General features: G+C 37.2%; 2 protein-coding genes across 2 annotated transcripts; one reads left to right on the forward strand and one right to left on the reverse strand.

Annotated features, from left to right (window-relative positions):
• The first annotated feature begins 1,881 nt into the window (after window positions 1-1,881).
• On the forward strand, window positions 1,882-12,878 carry LOC149019660 (peter Pan-like protein). Its single transcript, XM_089153624.1, has 7 exons — window positions 1,882-2,027; window positions 2,465-2,533; window positions 2,632-2,808; window positions 4,891-5,121; window positions 11,117-11,209; window positions 11,360-11,547; window positions 12,207-12,878. Exons 2-7 carry the CDS (start codon window positions 2,516-2,518, stop codon window positions 12,433-12,435), a joined length of 936 nt encoding a protein of 311 aa, XP_089009750.1. The 5' UTR covers window positions 1,882-2,027; window positions 2,465-2,515; the 3' UTR covers window positions 12,436-12,878.
• Window positions 12,879-13,887: 1,009 nt separating this feature from the next.
• On the reverse strand, window positions 13,888-16,217 carry LOC149019661 (complex 1 family protein / LVR family protein). Its single transcript, XM_089153627.1, has 2 exons — window positions 15,909-16,217; window positions 13,888-14,047 (listed from the first exon to the last, which is right to left on the reverse strand). Exons 1-2 carry the CDS (start codon window positions 16,156-16,158, stop codon window positions 13,971-13,973), a joined length of 327 nt encoding a protein of 108 aa, XP_089009753.1. The 5' UTR covers window positions 16,159-16,217; the 3' UTR covers window positions 13,888-13,970.
• Window positions 16,218-17,942: the final 1,725 nt, after the last annotated feature.

Consider the following 17,942-nt stretch of genomic DNA (forward strand, 5'->3'; position numbering starts at 1 on the left):
GAAAAATAAAGGTGTAGAGGGAAAATTTTGCTTCACACCAAAAAGAAACCATGAATTCAATATTATTAGAAAGAAAAGAAATCTACTTTGGTCACATGACATTTTCTTTTTGGGTAATCAGTTACTTAAAACTTCTACACCCTCTTCCCCTCTTCTTCTTCTTCGATACATGACTATTACACCTAGCTTTGATTTTGGATTCCCTTGATCGGATAAGATGCGGATGTTGTTATTCATTTACACTTCTAATACTCACAGTTTCTAATACTAAGTTAGAAAAAAGAAAAAGAAAAATAACACATTGGATTTCATTATCTACTTATACTTTTGGTAGCATGCAATGTCTCTAATCATTATGGACACCCCATATTCTTTTTTCTTTTTGGGATAAGAAGAAAATTCAATGAAGCAAAGGACAAGAAGAGCATGAGGAGATTCAGTTATGCAATCCAAGCATTTAGGGGACAAGGGTGGACCCAAGATTCAATAAGAAACTTAAGGAGAAAATCTTTTGGCTGATTCATTTTTAATGATGATATTCCAAGAATAGTAACCATTAGAAGAAGAGAAGCAACGACTATCTAAAACTGTTTGAACAAAAAAGATGCTACTAGCTAGTCATAGATATACAGTGTGTTTGGTTACTTAGTTCCATTGATAGTTGTGTTGACTCTAATTTTAAAATTTTCGAGTCAAGATCTATATAGGTGATCCTCGGAATTTATTTGTTTTGGAAATTATCATGTTTATGTGAGTCAAGGGTCTTTCTTACCTAGGGTCAACTTGGAAGAATCTATTAACCTCAAACCTTGAAATCCAAATAACTCGAATTTTCACGCAATATTCCCAATTTCATGTGATTTGTGATTCGAGTGTGAATCATGTAACAAAAATATATAAACGAACAATTATTAGAAAAATAGCTCATCTAGAGTCTAGTATAAAGGCATGGTCAGTTAAAAACAACTACATAAAATAAATCCAAGGTGAAAAATTAGGGTAAGGGAAAATCGGAAAAAAAAGAGAGGAAAATATGAGTAGTAGAAACACCATATAAATCTATATGTAGGATCACTTATAATTTTGAAGGTGGTTTTGAATCCAATATTCGGAAGTGGATTCTAATCACTTTTAAATGAAAAGATTTTTTTTTGAAATCATAATTCCCTTCCAGGGGAACAAACCGATGTGGGCTGTGGCGAATTGTGAAACAAACCCAAATAGGGGATTTATGTCCGTTTGGTTACGTGAATCCGAGATTCATGATTTGAAATTCCCCTTTACCTAACTGGTGATTCACGGAAATAGGAGATTTCATACCGTACTATGGAAATACTGAACATGAACCATAACTCCGAGATTCATGAATTCATCCAAGGATTCACACCTGTTAATTTAGACCACTCCAAAATATGAATATGTAGATTTATGGGTATGAGGTGCAAATATCTAGAGATTTCAAATCCATAGTTCTATAGGGTATAGTACTAAACTAGGGGTTTGAACCATAACTCATCCTAGATATCATTTCAAGATGTGCAAATTTAGCTTGATTTCACTTCCAAAGATTCAGTTTTAACCAAATAGTTAATTTTATGAACCATAATTCCATAAATTTGAAATCTCTAGACTCAAGTAACCAAACAGGCCCTAAAGCTTTCTATTAGACGGCATATTTGACATCCAATCACATTTTAAAAAAGAACCCAGCCGTTTTTTTCCCCTTGATATGGTAACCACGTATTAAACGCGTTTGATAAAGGCGCCGAACGTACTAAATAAGATTTAGAGAACCTTGCTACGGAGTACGGATAGAATACAACGGGTTTAAATGGATATCCTGGTTGAACCATTCCGGCTTTTCAGTGTAATTTTATTTTGTTCTCGAAAAACCCCAGATTCGCCATGGATGTCCGTTGCAGCGTCGCGTTGTGAATTTTACAAACCAAACCCTTAAAATCTCCCTCTCCAACTATCTTTCGCGGTTTGCGAACACTGCGGCGAAGTTAAATTTCGGTCTGGGGAAGGTACGTATGTTTCTCTCAGCATCAATGCCTTGTTAGTTTCTTCCAGTCTAATCTCTTCACCACTGGATTGGACAGAATACAGGAGAAAAGAAAGAAAAAGAAATTAGTTTACTTGTTTTGTTTAGCTTCCTAGGATGGTTTCCATGTTCACGGTGTGAAGTATCCATGGAGTGGTTAAGATTTCAGTTCATTAACATAGGGCAACGTTTTCGGAAATCATCGCATGAACAATACACTGACAACTTAAAATTAATAGTTAAATATTTAAACTGATTATTATCTGTGAGATTACATTTGCTTGAGTTGCATCATAAATTTTATAGTTCTTTTTTCACTTCATTACCCTCTTCTGGGATTTTAGATGGATTTGTACATGTTTTTTGGTTTATTTATAAGCATCTTTGAATGACTTAAGACCCAAATTCTTATCCTTTCAGGTAGCTATCTGAGATATATTAAAACCCTCAAGTCCAATTTTTCCAGCTTAAATGGCCCGCTTCCCAAATGTAAGTAGATTTCTTCTGCTACTTCATTCTTTGAAATATTATTATTAATATATTTTTCCACTTTGAATAATTTGTATTTCTGTGAACTGAAAATTAAGAAAAAGAAGAGGGTGTTCACTAAGCCGGTAGTAAAGAAGCCTAGCGTTGATCATGTCACGGGAGATAAAATACCCAAGAGCTTTGTGTTTTCAAGAGGAAAGCTGCCGAGTTCACTGAAAAAGCTGCAAATGGATTTAAGAAAGTTGATGCTTCCCCATACTGCACTTAAGCTAAAGGTAGATGATATGCTTCATCACTCTTTCTTGTTTTCCCCACGTCTCTTTGAAAATTACTGTTGTCCAAGAAATTGATCAATTCGTCTATATTACTAATCTGTATCATTTTCTGGCATAAAATTGTGCAGCGGAGGCCTTTCAATGCTCTAGTATGTAGGGGTCATTTGATTCATATTGAAGCTAAAACAGCCAGATATTGTACAAATTTCAGTAGAGCTAGGTATTTTTTGGCAGTCAAAACTATATTGAAATAAAAATACCAAGTTTTGGCCAATATTGACATGTGCCAGAAAATACTAGGTTTCAACAGGGCTTCAGTGAAAACCTGGGAACTCTTGGTTTCCTGTCTGGTTGAAACCAAACCTTGGCCCATCAGTTTAAAACCTTGCTTTTTATCTCTATTAATGCCACTGTCATTTGGAGTTCTATTTTTGATGAAGGGCCCAAAGGGGTGATCAAGACTATTGCCTGGGTAACATTTTAGAATGATATGTTGAACTTGGAGGTAGCAGGTCAAGAAGCTGTGATTAAGAGGGAAGATTAAACCTATAATTTAAGAAGTATCGGATAGTTCTTATAATGGCTGGCATCTCTCACAATTCTATTATTGTAAGAGGTCGTTAGGTACAATGTGCTCTATTAATTTTGTCAAAATCTTGGATATCTCTGCTTGGAATCCTTGGAATTTTCAGGGTGCAAAAGTTAACTCCCTCTTAAGGTATAATGCACTTGAATGCCAAATCTTGAAGCCTGTCCAATCATCCCATGGAAAAAGATAGAGGAAAATTGTGAATAAATTCCCCTAGCTGTTGGGGTATATCTGCAGCAGTCACTGGGCTGTTTTTCCAGTCTAATAATTGTAGCATTGGGTAATCCACTGCTTGTCATGTGGTAACCCTCCCCTCCCCTCTTCCACCAAGTGCAAGTGGGAAGAAATTATACCTAAAATCCATAATATTCTTTGATCCCTACAAAGGTTGAACTGAAACTAAGTATGATGCCTGCGTATGAACAAGTTCTAGTCGAATTTCATAATTTTGTTGAAATTTGTATTAGGCTTTTGGTTTTGGTGTCATTTTTTGTCAAACCGTTTGTATAAAAAAGCATGGTTTGAATTGAATTTTTCGATTATGGTATTGTTACGGTAATTTCAACAGTTCTAATTCCAAAAGAGAATTACTAGAGAACTTCAGGTTTTGTACTTTTTGGCAAATGCTTCCATAGCTTTGTAATGCACCATGTATTATATTTGGTAGTTATGAAATGGTTTTTAAATTTACTCTTGTTCATTTCTTATTTGGTGAATTATGTGTTTAGTACTAAATTTGCGTGTTCAGCAGCACACAACTTACACAATCTATGTACGGTTCAAAGGCAAACAGCCTTTTTTTTTGGGGGGGGTTTAAAAAAGGAACAGTGAAGGGGTTCGACAATGTTAAGAGGGTGTAAAATAGGGTTTCCCAGAAGTTTCAGGACTTAAGTTGGCCATTTGGGGCCTTAAATCCAGCATTCAGAAGTTGAATTCAATACTTACCAACTGTCAGTTGAAATTTTGCAGTTCAATGAAATATAAAGCTGGCTTAAGTCTGAGAATGTGAACCTCAGATTGTATAAGATATAAAAGTTTATTCCTTTCATGTATGGCATCAGGTCACCATTGAAGGTGACTAGCCGTGGTGTTACTTGGGTAATTCCTCTTTGGCTGGACTGTGGAGTTACCTGTTTTGTGAGGAGAACTAGTTCCTTGTCTATGCTCAGGGAATTTTCCTTTGGAGATCAGCTGACTCTCTCATGAAGAAAACCATGATTTTGTTAGAAATTTTCATGTCTTTGAATTTTTCTGCTGCATAAAATTTGTCTCAATAATTCAACATATCTACTGCTCAACATTAACAGCTTCGCCTTCATGGTTAAAATGGCTGTAAAGTTACACTTTCTACGGATGAAGAACAAATCTAGATGTCTCATCTTCCACTCTGATACCAGGATGTAGTCTGTTATTGCTAATCATTGTGCTCTATTGTAGTTTATCCACAAATATTTCTGAATTAGCCAATTAATTCTACTCTGTTTGTTTGACAGGAAAAGAAACAGAACAATCTTAAGGATTATTTGAATGTTGCTGGGCCAATGGGTGTTACTCATTTCCTTATATTATCAAAAACAGATACAGCAGCCTATCTGAGGGTTGCAAGGACCCCCCAAGGCCCCACTCTTTCATTCAAAATTCATGAGTATTCATTGGCAGCTGATATTGCTCAATCTCAGTTGCGTCCTAGATGCCCCCCAGAACTTTTCAAGAACGCTCCTCTGGTGTGCTTCTTACCAAATTTTCCTCCTCTTCTTTTTTAGTTATTTATTTATTATTTTTTTGACATTAAATGTCTTTTTCTTGATCAAAATATGAAAAACAAGTGGGGACCCTTTACAATCCTCAAGAGTATCCTTAACTGCCTTTACGCACTTGGTTTGTAATCTGCTATTGAGTTGACTTGATAGAACAATGCTAGAAAGAAACAACCATGGCATTGGTGTCTATTGGCTTGATAATAAATGGAAGAAAGTGGAACATGCTTTAGAGAATTTGGATGCCTTGAATATTCTCCTTGAAAGTCAACCTAGAACTGGGTCTATAGGCTGAGACTAGTGAAACGTGCTTGTCTTTGCAATTAATTATCAATTGAAAAAATCAAAGGAGTAAAGCAAAGAGACAAGACACCATGATTTTATAGTGGTTCGATTCAATTGAATCTACGTGCATTCCCTTGTAGACCTCTAGAAGGATTTCATTAGTGTGTCCTCTTTTAGTATAATTGGTGGGGACTTTTTTTGTCAAGATGTTGCCTAGGTTTCTAGGTGGTATTAAAGGGTGCAAGGCAATACTCGTTTTGTAGGAAATCAATAAAGCGGGTGCCTTGGCTTCCCAGGCGTCGCCTAGGCACTAGGCAGGTGCCTTGGACACCTTGAGAGCAAAGGCCCTACACTTTTCCTATTCTTCTTCTTCTTTTTATTTTTTATTTTTTATAATATGAGTATTCCAAATCAAGGGTTGGGATTTGCTAGTTTAGTATATTTTAATCTAAACAAATCAATTGGTTGGCAAATTACGCTGAAAGGTGCATTATTACATGAGAAAAACTAGTATTAAAAAGAAATAATAATAAAACACAACTTAAATCCAAAATCTAAATCTCAAAAATAACCCTCTTCCTCGTGAAAACCTCACCCCTAGCACTCTCGGCTTTGGTGGCTTGTTCCCTCTCTGGTGGTCATCTTTTTAGTTGAAGGTTGTTATCATAAGATTATCCTTCTTATTAGTTTCTCTAAATTAGAAAAACTTTTCAGAGTTAAGAAACAATGATGTTGCATACAATGGATGTTCCATTTAAGTCTCCAAAATGCTTGTGAACAATTTTTATCACTTTCTTCCACAATCTTTCTTTGCCCCAAATTTTTTTTTCTTCTTTATATCTTGTTTTGGCTTCCTCATGGGAATATAAACTTTCAGGCAAAGCAGGCTTTTCATTACCATTTACAATCCTCAAGACAGTAATAAGAGGCTCTGAAGCTCAGAAGCAATCTTGCATTGCATTCCAAAATGTTATAGCAAATTTTCTTCTTCTACTCTCTTCCTTGGCTCTGTGTTTGCCAAAGGAGACTGCTTCCAATGTCCAAAAAAAAATAGGGACCTTAAGGCATATTTGTGTTTCAATAAACTTTGAAGTGTCATAAATGATGTTGCAAACCTTGTTACACCAGCCCTTTCAAGATCATGGCCACCTATTTTGCTTCTAGTCACTTCAAGAAAGTGAGTTTGCCAATAAATGAACTTTGACACATTACTTGCCTTTGCTATCACTATCTTATAGGATCTGATATTGCTTATATTGTCCAATATAAGATCAAGGCGATGGGCTGCACTAGGAATCTAGTAAAGCCTCCTCCTCTTCTTCTCACCATTAACAACTAACCAGCTGCTTTGTAGTTGGCAGCATTTTCTGTCACTATTTGTATGATATTCTCCTCCTCAATTTCATCCACCTTGCTGTCCAATGGCTGAAATAACATATTTGCATCTTGTATATGTTTGGGTGCATCAATAGAACCCATAAAATAAGTCCCTCAAGAGAATTGACAGGAAATTAACCAAGTGTTTGCCTCTTTGGTCCATCCAACCATCAAGCATGAGAATACATCCGTATTGCCTCCAGTACTCTTTATGTTTTTTCTTCTATTCAAACTCTCTCAGTCGCTGACTTCAACAATGGCACCCTTAGTTCATGATAAGAGGGGGTACATATCTTGTCCCATATTGAGGAAGTATTCAACCATGACTTCAAAGCTCACTGATTGGTTGCATTAAATGGGATTCAAGATGGATAAAACCAATTTGCAGTTGCATTATCAACTTTCCTCTTCTGTGCCAGTGGTCAACATTGATTCTCTATCGTAATCTGATAGGGACCCTTTCTGTGCCTATCCACTGCTACCTGTTCAGGAGTTATTCTCACTTGGGCATCAATGGGACCCCTTACTTGTGGTTGGACAACTCCTTTTCTCTTAGAAGTTGGCCCAGAACTTGGCACAATTTTAATAGTAGACTAGGACCTGCCAGAACCAGATCCAGTCTCTTTAACTCCAGCTCCATGTTGGGCTCCACCTGATGCCTCTTCTTCTTGATTATGGTATTCATATTCTTCCTCTTTGTCCTCGTCTAATATTACAAAAACCTTCTTGTGCTAGCCCACAATGGCTTCTAACATCTCCCTAGAAATCTGTGAGTTACCTTAATACACTAGGCTACATTGCCCAACCCACCCGTCAAATGTTGTTTCAGCCTTTTTATTCTGCTAGTGGTATCTCTTTTGTAAAGGTTACATCGGACCAGAATTTTGTTTGTGAGGTCTGGCCAATACCCATATTCCACCCAGGCCTGGGATCAAATTGCAGCAGTACTTGCATTATACCCAGTGCCACTAGGTCCACTACTAATGCCTTTCATTGATGAATCTGAATAGGGAATAATAGAATAGTGAATACCAAAAATCAACTTGAACTACCAACTAAGAATCAATCAACAACTAAACAACTAGCACTTGCTGAAAAAGAAACAGTGAGAAAAAGAGAACAATTACAAAATTTCCATAATTGTAACAGAAGCATAAGAATAGTAATACCAGGCTTCTAGAGAAGATGACAGGAACAACTACATTTGAATTCCCAGTTTCAATCATCATTTACCAGTTTCAATTCCAGGAGGATAACAAATACAGCAGCAGTATACTAGTATACACCATACACATTTAAATTATAGTAGGATTTAAACAAATTTCAACTGGAGTATAACAAACTACAATAGGATGTTATACAATCAATAACACATGCATATATACAGCAGGAGTGCAGGACTACAGGAGTATTCAACTTAGTATAACAGATGTTATTAACCAGCAGGATGATAATAACAAATTCATGATTTAAATTATTATTGATATATTGATATTAATATATTATCACTCAACAATTATTAGGAGAATAACAGATGATGGAAACAGAAGTTGCAGGAAGGCTGCTGGAAAAGAGAAGTGCCGGAGGGAGGAGTTGCATAAAAAGAATGACACCCTAAACATAACAACGAAATAAAAAAAATATATATATAAAAAAAAAAGGAATTGCAGACTGTTAGAAAAAGAATTTACCTATCATAACCTGAGAAGTTGTTGGAAAGCTATCGGAGCCAGAGAAGTGCCAGAGGGAAGAGGGATGAATCTGCTGATGGGACAGAGTTGCATAAATAAAATGACACCCTAAAAATAATTTTAAAAAAAAAAAGGCTGCAGATTTTCAGAAAAAAAACATCAAAGTTAAAAAAAAATCATCTATCGTTGCCTGAGAAGAAGTCGCGGATGTCTGGCAGTGTTGCTGCGAGCCTGAGTAGTGTGTGGTGCCTCACAGTATGAGAAAAAAGAGAGGCAATTCTTCGGAAGCAGCTCACTGCTGCTGTGAGTGTGATGGTGTGTATTGGTGCCTCACATGATGAGAAATCACCAGAGAGGTAAACGTGCCAGAATAAACCTTTGACTGAGAAGGGAACCACCGGAGAATTGGCGAATGTAACAGTGCCTGTTGGTGCCTCACGGAGTAAAAATAAAAAGAGGTTGCCGAAGAGTTGGGTCATGAGAACCTACCTTCAACTGAGAAGAGAGCTGCCGGAGAGGGAAGAAGCCACTGGAGATTGCTGCTGTGAGTGCTAGGGTTGAGGGTTTGGGATGAAGTGGGTTATGTTTTGTGAATGGAGATTTTGCAATTTAGATTTTAGGCTCAAGTTTGTTTTTGTTTTTTTTATTTTTAAATTAAAATGCTAGTTGATCCCATGTAGTAACGCACATTTCAGTGTAACCTGCCAACCAACTTATTTGTTTAGACTGGAATCTATTAGGCTAGTAACTCCCCACCCTCGATTTGGAATGTTCATATTAAAAAAAAGAATGAAAAGCAGATGCCTAGGCAACGCCTTGGAAGCCAAGTCGCCCTTTTTATTGATTTCCTATAAACTGAGTACCACCTTGCACCCTCCAATACTGCCTGGACACCTAGGCGATGCCTTACAACATAGGATGGGTCAATTCCTTAACAATCTCCCCAAGGGTAGTTGGATCATTTCCCTAATGCACCTTACCTTCCACAAGAGAGCAGTGCTGGCCAATGCAAATGCTCTTATTATTATTGAACCCCCTTTTAGCCTCAGATCCATGACCCTTTGTCCCTTAACCCCCCTCACAAAGGGTACACTTCCGTGCACCCATTCTATAATTGGAATTAAGGGTTGTTGGGTGAAACCTTATTTATTCACAAGGTTTTTCTGCTCATTCTTGTACAAGTAAAACATTACCAGTTAGACATTCTTTTTTATCGAACCTAAAGCACCTAAGAGTAATGTCTTGGATTTCTGTAGGATTTGTAGTTCATCTAATTGAAGTCCTTCCAAGAACTGAATGCCTCAGCTTTTGCCTATTAAAAGAAACCCAAGAAACCTAGTTTTGATGTGCCTTTTTTCTTAACTATGTCTGGATTATGAGAGGATCCTGCCAGCCTGAATGATTCTTTATTATGGCCAAACTAGTTCCATGAGAAAATTATTTTTGGGAACTTTAGAATTGTTGTCACAATCACAGGGAAGTTGTGTTTTGAGACTTCAAGTGATCATGACTTACCAATTGGGAGCTTAGGTAGAAAACAATTATTATCTTGTGTAAACTTGCAACCAGTTATGGTACTGAGTCAAATTAAGAAAAAGAGGGGACAGGGATGGAAGTTGATAAAATCTAACCTGTGAGCTTTACAGAAAGAGAGGTGTATAGATGGATAGATAGATAGACAGATAACAGGTAACCAGGCTAGTTATCCACCTGGGACCTGCTTGGAATCCACCAAGGCACCAAACATGCTACTGAATCCACAGCCTCAAAAATTTCAGAAAACTCAACTGGTATATTACTTCAAATCATGTTCCTGAATACCTGACATGGCTATAAATAGTCATGGAGTCTCAAAACCTGACTCTTGATGTGGCTACAAATTGCTTGACCCAACTAGTAATTAACCTACCAACTTGACTGATGAAAGACATAAAACAACCCTTACTGTAAGTATGAGTCCAACTTTAAGTGTGGCTGCTATATCTAAAACTAATATATAAAATAATGAGTGAAAAGAAGAAACCAAGAGTTTTACATGTTGAGATTAACCACAGTTGCTTCGATGCTGCTCCAGATCCCAAGCCTGCTGGATCTGCGGATACAAAGGGCACATTCAGCAGGGTGATTTGGTCTGGTGAACACCCAAATGATTTATCTTTTGGGACTTTATGAGCCATAGGGGTTTCTTTAGACAATTTTTTTGTTACCCAGCTTTTCAAAAGAACTGCTTTTGTTTCTATGGACACAATTAAACCATGTATCCAATTGTGGTTCTGGTGTTTTTGTCTTCCTGCATGAACAAAAGAATACTAGAAACACCAGAACATTACCGAACATGCCCTGAAACTACCCTGCTGTTGCGGCTGTCATCAGATGGGCTTTAGGCCATGGTAATTACCAAGGGCTATAGTACTAAGGAGAAATCACAAACTTTTACTATATCAGATTTTAAATTGGAAAAATCATGCTGGTTGGACAACCTCAGCCCCTTGCTCACTTTGACAATTTTTTTTTCATCTTTGTGGGAGTAGAACTTTTCTGTGTTAGATTCTTTTTGTTCTTGTTTCTTGATTCTGTGGCTTACTATGGAATGGAAAGTTTACTTGCAGATTGTCCTTTCTGGTTTTGGGACTGGAGATCAACATCTAAAGCTCACAACTGTCATGTTTCAAAACATATTTCCAGCTATTGACATTAATACTGTGAGTGCTGGAAAGTTCTCAACTTGTTTAGCTGTTTCCCTGCCATTTGTGATCAGCTTGCTGTTAAAATTGGCAAACTTCTGTTTGATCACTCTCTACCTTTAGAATTGCATTTTAGTTAATTTGTGCACTGTTCTTTTTCTGGTGCAGGTTAAACTTTCTTTATGCCAAAGAATTGTGTTACTTAATTATAATAAAGAGACAAAGCTTATTGATTTTCGGCATTATTCCATTAGATTACAGCCTGTTGGTGTCTCCCGTAGACTTAGAAAATTTGTACTGAACCATCAGGCACCAGATTTGAAGAGTTTACAGGATGTCAGCGACTTTGTGACTAGGTAACTTGTCTATCTCTGTTTGAATTCTTGCCCCTAGAATAAATGAATGAATCTAGGTTGGACACAGGAAAGAATGATACTTTCTGTATTCTGTATATTATAGATTTAACAGTTGATTATAACTTTGTTTAGTCCCCTTTCATCCTTGATAATGTCAAGTTTATAATTCTCCTTTTTCTTTATACCTTGGGGTTGCTCATTTGCTGATCAGTAGATTCTTAACTTTCAACAGATCATCCCTGCAAGTACGTGGATACCAAATTAGTGTTTGGTCATCTTTTGTTTCAATTTTACACTTCTAGTTATGGTGTTGTTTTTTCCTTCTTTTCCGAGGTCCTATCAACTGGAGCTAGAAATCTTCAGATGTTATGGCATAGTTTAGTATTAAAATTAACCTTTGACATCTTGTGCAGGTATTGAAGTAATTTATTTTAACAAATAAATCATTAATAACTGTGGGAAACATGGTTTTGGTTGAAAAACAATGATAATATAACATGTAACTCTGTTTGTGTGACATCAAGTACTTTTGGAGTTTGTTCAGTGGGTAAAATTAATTTGTTGCAAGTGAGGTCGTCATGCATCTTGCAGTTCCACGTGGTATTTTAACTACCTGTGTTATGATTACCTGATATTGTTTGATTATTGTAATTTTGCAGGGCAGGTTATGGGTCAGAAAGTGAAGGAGATGATGAAGCTGCAACAGTGAGTCTACCTAGTGATCTGGGTAGAGTTAATAGAGCTTCAACAAAAAGTGCTGTCAAGCTTCAAGAGATTGGACCGAGGATGACTCTTCAACTTATGAAAATTGAGGAAGGATTGTCTTCTGGTGGAATCATCTTCAGTGAATATGGTAAGTTAATTGCAAATAATTGCATTTGCAATTAGTATTCATTAAGAGGGGAGAAACGGTAATGTAGGAGCCAATTCTTTCTTTTTAATATGTTCTTGCATGCTGCCCTTTCTTATTAGGGGGTTCTCACAAATTACAGTACAATTAAAATAAGCTGTCTCAATTTTTTCTTTAGAATCAACAAGATGTATATCATAATGAATGACAGGAACAAGATAAATAAGTACCCATGAAGCTTTACTGATGAATTTTGGTTGCTGTATGAGGCTCAGTTTTATCAGTCTTTTTTATTTGAACTTTCTGTACATTCTCATTTCACGAAATGGAGAGGCTACAAAAAAGCAGGAAAATCAAGAAGTCAATGAGGACTAATCTGGTAAAGTAGTCATAGCCCCAGCTCAAGGGACCCAAAATCCAGGATCCATCTAACACGGCTCCGCATTTTGGAGCAGAGCAGAGCAGAGCGAAGTTGTGGGGGTGTTTTGGGGGTTTGGGTGTGCTTCCGGTGGAAATGGCATACAAGAGAGTCTGGATGGGTTTTGGCTGATCATTCTCCTCTTGTCAAATTTTGTATTTCTCTTAACCCTAACATTGAGTTTCTTCTTAAATCAAATGAGCGTATAGCAGAGGCATTATTTCCTGTTACTTCTCCATTTATTTCCCGGTAAAAATACCTCGTGGGAGCAGAGTGGAGACTCAGTGAATGAAGAACGATTAGTGAGAACCGAAGAAAAATTTCAGTTTTGTAGAAGCCATGAATAGAGAAGATAAATAAATAATAGCCTCCGTGCTCTCCAGGAAAATCTCGAAATTGAGTCTCATTCCACTCTATTCTCCTCAAATCAACACGCGTGAGAGTTTTGGATAGATTTGCTCCTATTTTTTAATCCAGGACTGTCAGGTGACCTATATATTTTGAGAACTGAAATTCGTCCAGCGATTACATCCTCTAGAGGGGTAGTTCTATAATTATTCAAACATCTGATACCAAGGAGCTCTGAATGTTTCAGTCAAATCCAAATTTCCCTTTACCCTCAGGGGAGAAACTAAAACAAAAGGCACTCATTATTAACAGTTCAAGTGAGAATGTCAGGAACTTGTAAGCAATCCTTACTCCCCCCGCCTTTTGGTCCCTTTTGTTAGTTGTGTCTGAAAAAAACATTGTTGGACCACGTGTCATCAGTCTTGAACCGAAATTACACTTCTCTCTGACTTGGAAAATTATGAGACTTAAGCCTATCATGCATTCAAACGTAAGGCTTCTTAAGGCCTGTCATACTTGGCCCTTTGAATTTTAAATGTGTAATAACACATAAAACATTACATTACATCAACCTTGCAACTGTCCTATTTCTAAAATCTATGGAATAGTCTCTGCTGTTGATATATGCCTCAAAATTCAAATAAGAAGAAACTCACATTCAACCTTACAAAAAACCCAACATTATATTTACCCCCCCCCCCCCCCCCAAAAAAAAAAAAAAACCCCAAAGTCAATAATGTCATTATTCAGCATACAATGCCCAAAACCTGAAGAATGAATGCTACAATCTGTCGATTACATCCTCTCTCATACAGGCTTTCGGAGAATCTCCTCAGAAGGAATCTCAAATGTTGCCCCAGCATGCTCTTTTTCAGGCTTTATCACTGCATCATAGTTCTTGGGATGGTCATTACAGGAAGATCATGCAAATCAAACACAATAAAACATGAAGCTAAAACAATTAACACACATACCCGACTTCATAATTAACCTTTCAAAGACTTGAACTAAATGGCTGTTATGTGCACCTTTGTTACATCATGGACAAGAAAGTTAAATATGTATGGTTTAGTTTACTTGTGGATTAGCATATGCCAGTAGCGGTGTTAATATGGGTAAATTAGTGTGTTAAGTTTGTAATGATTGCCTCCATTGTGCAGCCTATTAATTACAAGTAGTGATGAAGAAGGTATACAGAATATGATTAAAACTCTCCTAAAGCAGGCTATTCACTGGACTCCTTTTGTAAAGCCTCAATCCCCATGATTTTTCTTTTCTTTTGATCTATCATACTCACCCCAAGGTACACAATCAATCTGCAAACATATCAATAGCCCTCCCAATGCAAGGGGACACTCAAAAGTGTGAGGAAACCACCACTAGGACAATCAATTACATGTCAAATATGCAGGCTAGGTCACTAGGTTGGCCAACTAGCCAATCTTCTGGAACAGATAAAGTCCCATGTGATACCAGGATTCATCACATGGGAATCCAACTACTGGCTTATATTGTGAAGTATGGAACACAACAAGTTCAATATGAGCAATATGAACATCTGGGCTTCTGATGAGATTGCTGTAAGGGGTGGAAAGGAACTATGCTGCTTCCACGACCAAAGACCAGCAGTGGTCATGTCGGAGGCTATATTATATGGTGGATTGAAGTGAAGAACAAAAAGTGATTGCTTAAGAAGAAAAATGAATTGAAAAAGGAGACAAATGGAGCGTGGGAATGCTGTGGGAAGGGAACATCCCAGACGTTAACAAAGGGATAGCACCCAAAGGGCAATTTCTGGAGACCCTACTATAAGCTATTTGGAAAGCAATAAAGATAGCACAGCTGAAGCAAATACAACTCCAACAAATCTGGTGTGATGAAGTCATGGCAAAATATCTGATCCAAGGAAAAGAAATACGAAATTTATCCCCTTCTTTATTTCCTATTTTGGCAAATATTCTACCTATAACTACCAAACTCAAGGTCTAGTAACTAATGCCTCCTCCCTAAGGAACTGTTGTATTTATCCAAAGTAGCACCATGGCTTGTTTGCTTTAGCTCGATATTACACCAAAAAGCAAACCGATTAGCATGCACCTCATTGGCTCTTCTGAATGAAGGTGCAGCCTGGCAGTTGAGCCTGTTTTTCTACGGCTTTCACTTTACATCCTGTATCCCTCTCTTCGACATCCATTTGACAGGCCAAAAGCTCCAGGAATGCATCAACTGAATCCCTTCAACCTATCCAATATGAGGCAGGCCTAGTCTAACGCCCAAACACTAGATCGAGCCCTACTAGGCACCAAAGATAAATTTCTTTAGCAATGCCCACTCTTAATTTCACAACCTTGGGAATAAACCCCAAAAAAAAAAAAATTGTAAGGGTTGACGTATATGACAACCAAAAGAAATTTGCAGGTTTGGAATATCTTTCTTGCTACTGTCCCATAACTTACTAAAAGATCTCTAATTTGAACCAAGATGCATTCTGTAGAATCTTGATAAAAACTAATGAAGTATTTTAGGTAATTCCAACAGTCTCCTTGTCTGGGGTTATCAAAAAAATAACAACAAAACAGAAACCATTCATATACAGTGGATGGAACCGAAGAGGAAATTTGACAAACACATGATACGCATGGTAAACAGACTCAAACGAGTGCAATAATGCAGCGGGAAAAAAAATTCTAAATTTGACATATTGAGTAAGGGTGGGGGGGGGGGGGGGAATCAAAGTTAACTTACCGTAATTGCCACCGGAAGGGTTCAGTTTGGCCTGGACAATCATGGTTGAGATGAATTCCGAAGCATCACGAGCGTCGTCGAGGAGCTTCTTAATCTCAGCTTCAGATGTAACGTTCCGATTCTCCTCAAATTTATTCCTCGCCTCTTTTGCCGACTCGGTCAACATCAGCGTATCACCAGCAAATGATTTCCGAGTTGCTCGAAGCACCGCTCTGTAAGCCTTCAGTACTTCAGCTCTTCCTCCTGCCATCCCTCTTTCTCTCCTCTTGAGAGCCTTCGTGAATTGAATTGTATTGAGCTCTCAGAAGAACTTGGCCCCTCGTCTGCAAATGAGCCAGTGCGCCTGAAATATAACCGGTTCACAAATTTATCAGGCCCGGGTCGAACCAGGCTGATGGGACTTCTTAGTTTCAATCCCCTCTGTAGAGCACCTCGGGAATTTTATCAAGTCCATTTCTCTGAATGTGAATCATCTCCTCTAATCGGGAGTACTTTGTGTTCTCCCGACCGCGTTGCAAATCACAAATTATGTGGGACCCACAAAGAATTTTTTTATAAAAAAACCCATCCTGTGGGCCCCTTGTAATTCATGGTTAACAATCATGGAGGAAAAATAAGGACTCCATTTTCTTTGGATAAAAAACACATGTCCATCTCCATCAGTCACATCTAAAGGTTGAGATAAAACTTAGAGAATGTAAATTTTTTTTTTTAATTTAATCTAAACTTTAGATGTCGCTAATAAATACCCAGGCATGTCATGTGTCATTCATTCGTGCACCTATACATTTGAAAATGAGAATAAGATAAGTCTATATCAATTACTCATCAGGATACATTGTTCAAAGAATTTAGTCCGATGAGTAGAATGGCATCGTTTTTTTTTTTTTTATTATTTATTATTTTAATTTTAATTTCAATTTTATTTTTTAGAGATAACTTTGTTCATTAATACCACAAATACATAGTTCCCTTATTTATATCGTTTACATTGATCATTGTTCCACAACATTGGGATGTGTTAGAATCATACTAGTTAACAGTTTAAACAAAGAAGAGGTTTTAAAACAAGAAAACTTGACATTCATGGTTCTTTGGGGGCGGTGGTGGCTTTTTAGGGTAGGGTGTGTGGTAATTTCTAGCGGTGGTGGTAATTTTGGCTAGGTATGAAAAGAAAATGGGCGTAGAAAGAATTTCTTCCCCCACCTTAAAGTTGGATATAGGATGATACATAAAAATAATTTAATAAATTAATATTAAGAAAGTAGTTTAATCATTTCTTTTTGAGACTTAATTGAGAGTGTTAGTTGTATGCTACTTGAGTTACATGTATAATCCACTAAAGGGAGGAATTTCACCCAACTTAAAAAACTACATTTTTTTTTAATGATAAAAGCGACTTTTTCTAAATATTTAACCAAAACAGTTACAGCAAAACTTCATGTGGCAGTTCATATTGCTAAGTTAGCTATCAAGGAGAGTGTTTTAAGGAGGGTTGGGGATCTAAACATAATCAGTGGAGTCTTAATACATTTTATAAAATCAAACAAGGGTATGATGTTTAAGGGCCAATTAAAATTCTTCATCCCTTGGTATAGATCTATCAGCTCCTCATCATTGCACCAGATTTCTTGCAATGTCATTTGCTACTGTCTAATGACCCTGATGCCTTCTTGAATCCCATGAATTATCACTTGTGCCCTTGTCCCCTTGCTGATGATATCTTTATTTAAGTATTGTATTCTCCCGTTTCCTATGACCCCAACACTCCAAGCTGCTCCTATCCTTGGCTTATGAACCCTACACATATCAATATGGGTAAAGATAATTTCTTTTATGTTTTCACATATATAGATGTGAAGTTTTCACCAAGGTTTAAAGAATCGGTATCGAGTATCGTATCGGTCATGTGATTTTAAGAGACGTATCGTCATGTATCGAGTATTGTATCACTCTAGCTAATGTATTTTAGTGTATTTAACGGAGAGACGTATCGTATTGGTTGGGTCAAATATGGATACGTATCGACTAGTA

This window comes from Hakea prostrata, chromosome 4 (genome assembly GCF_041222555.1).
Source record: "Hakea prostrata isolate BN-2017 chromosome 4, UWA_Hpros_2, whole genome shotgun sequence".
Classification (NCBI taxonomy): domain Eukaryota; kingdom Viridiplantae; phylum Streptophyta; class Magnoliopsida; order Proteales; family Proteaceae; genus Hakea; species Hakea prostrata.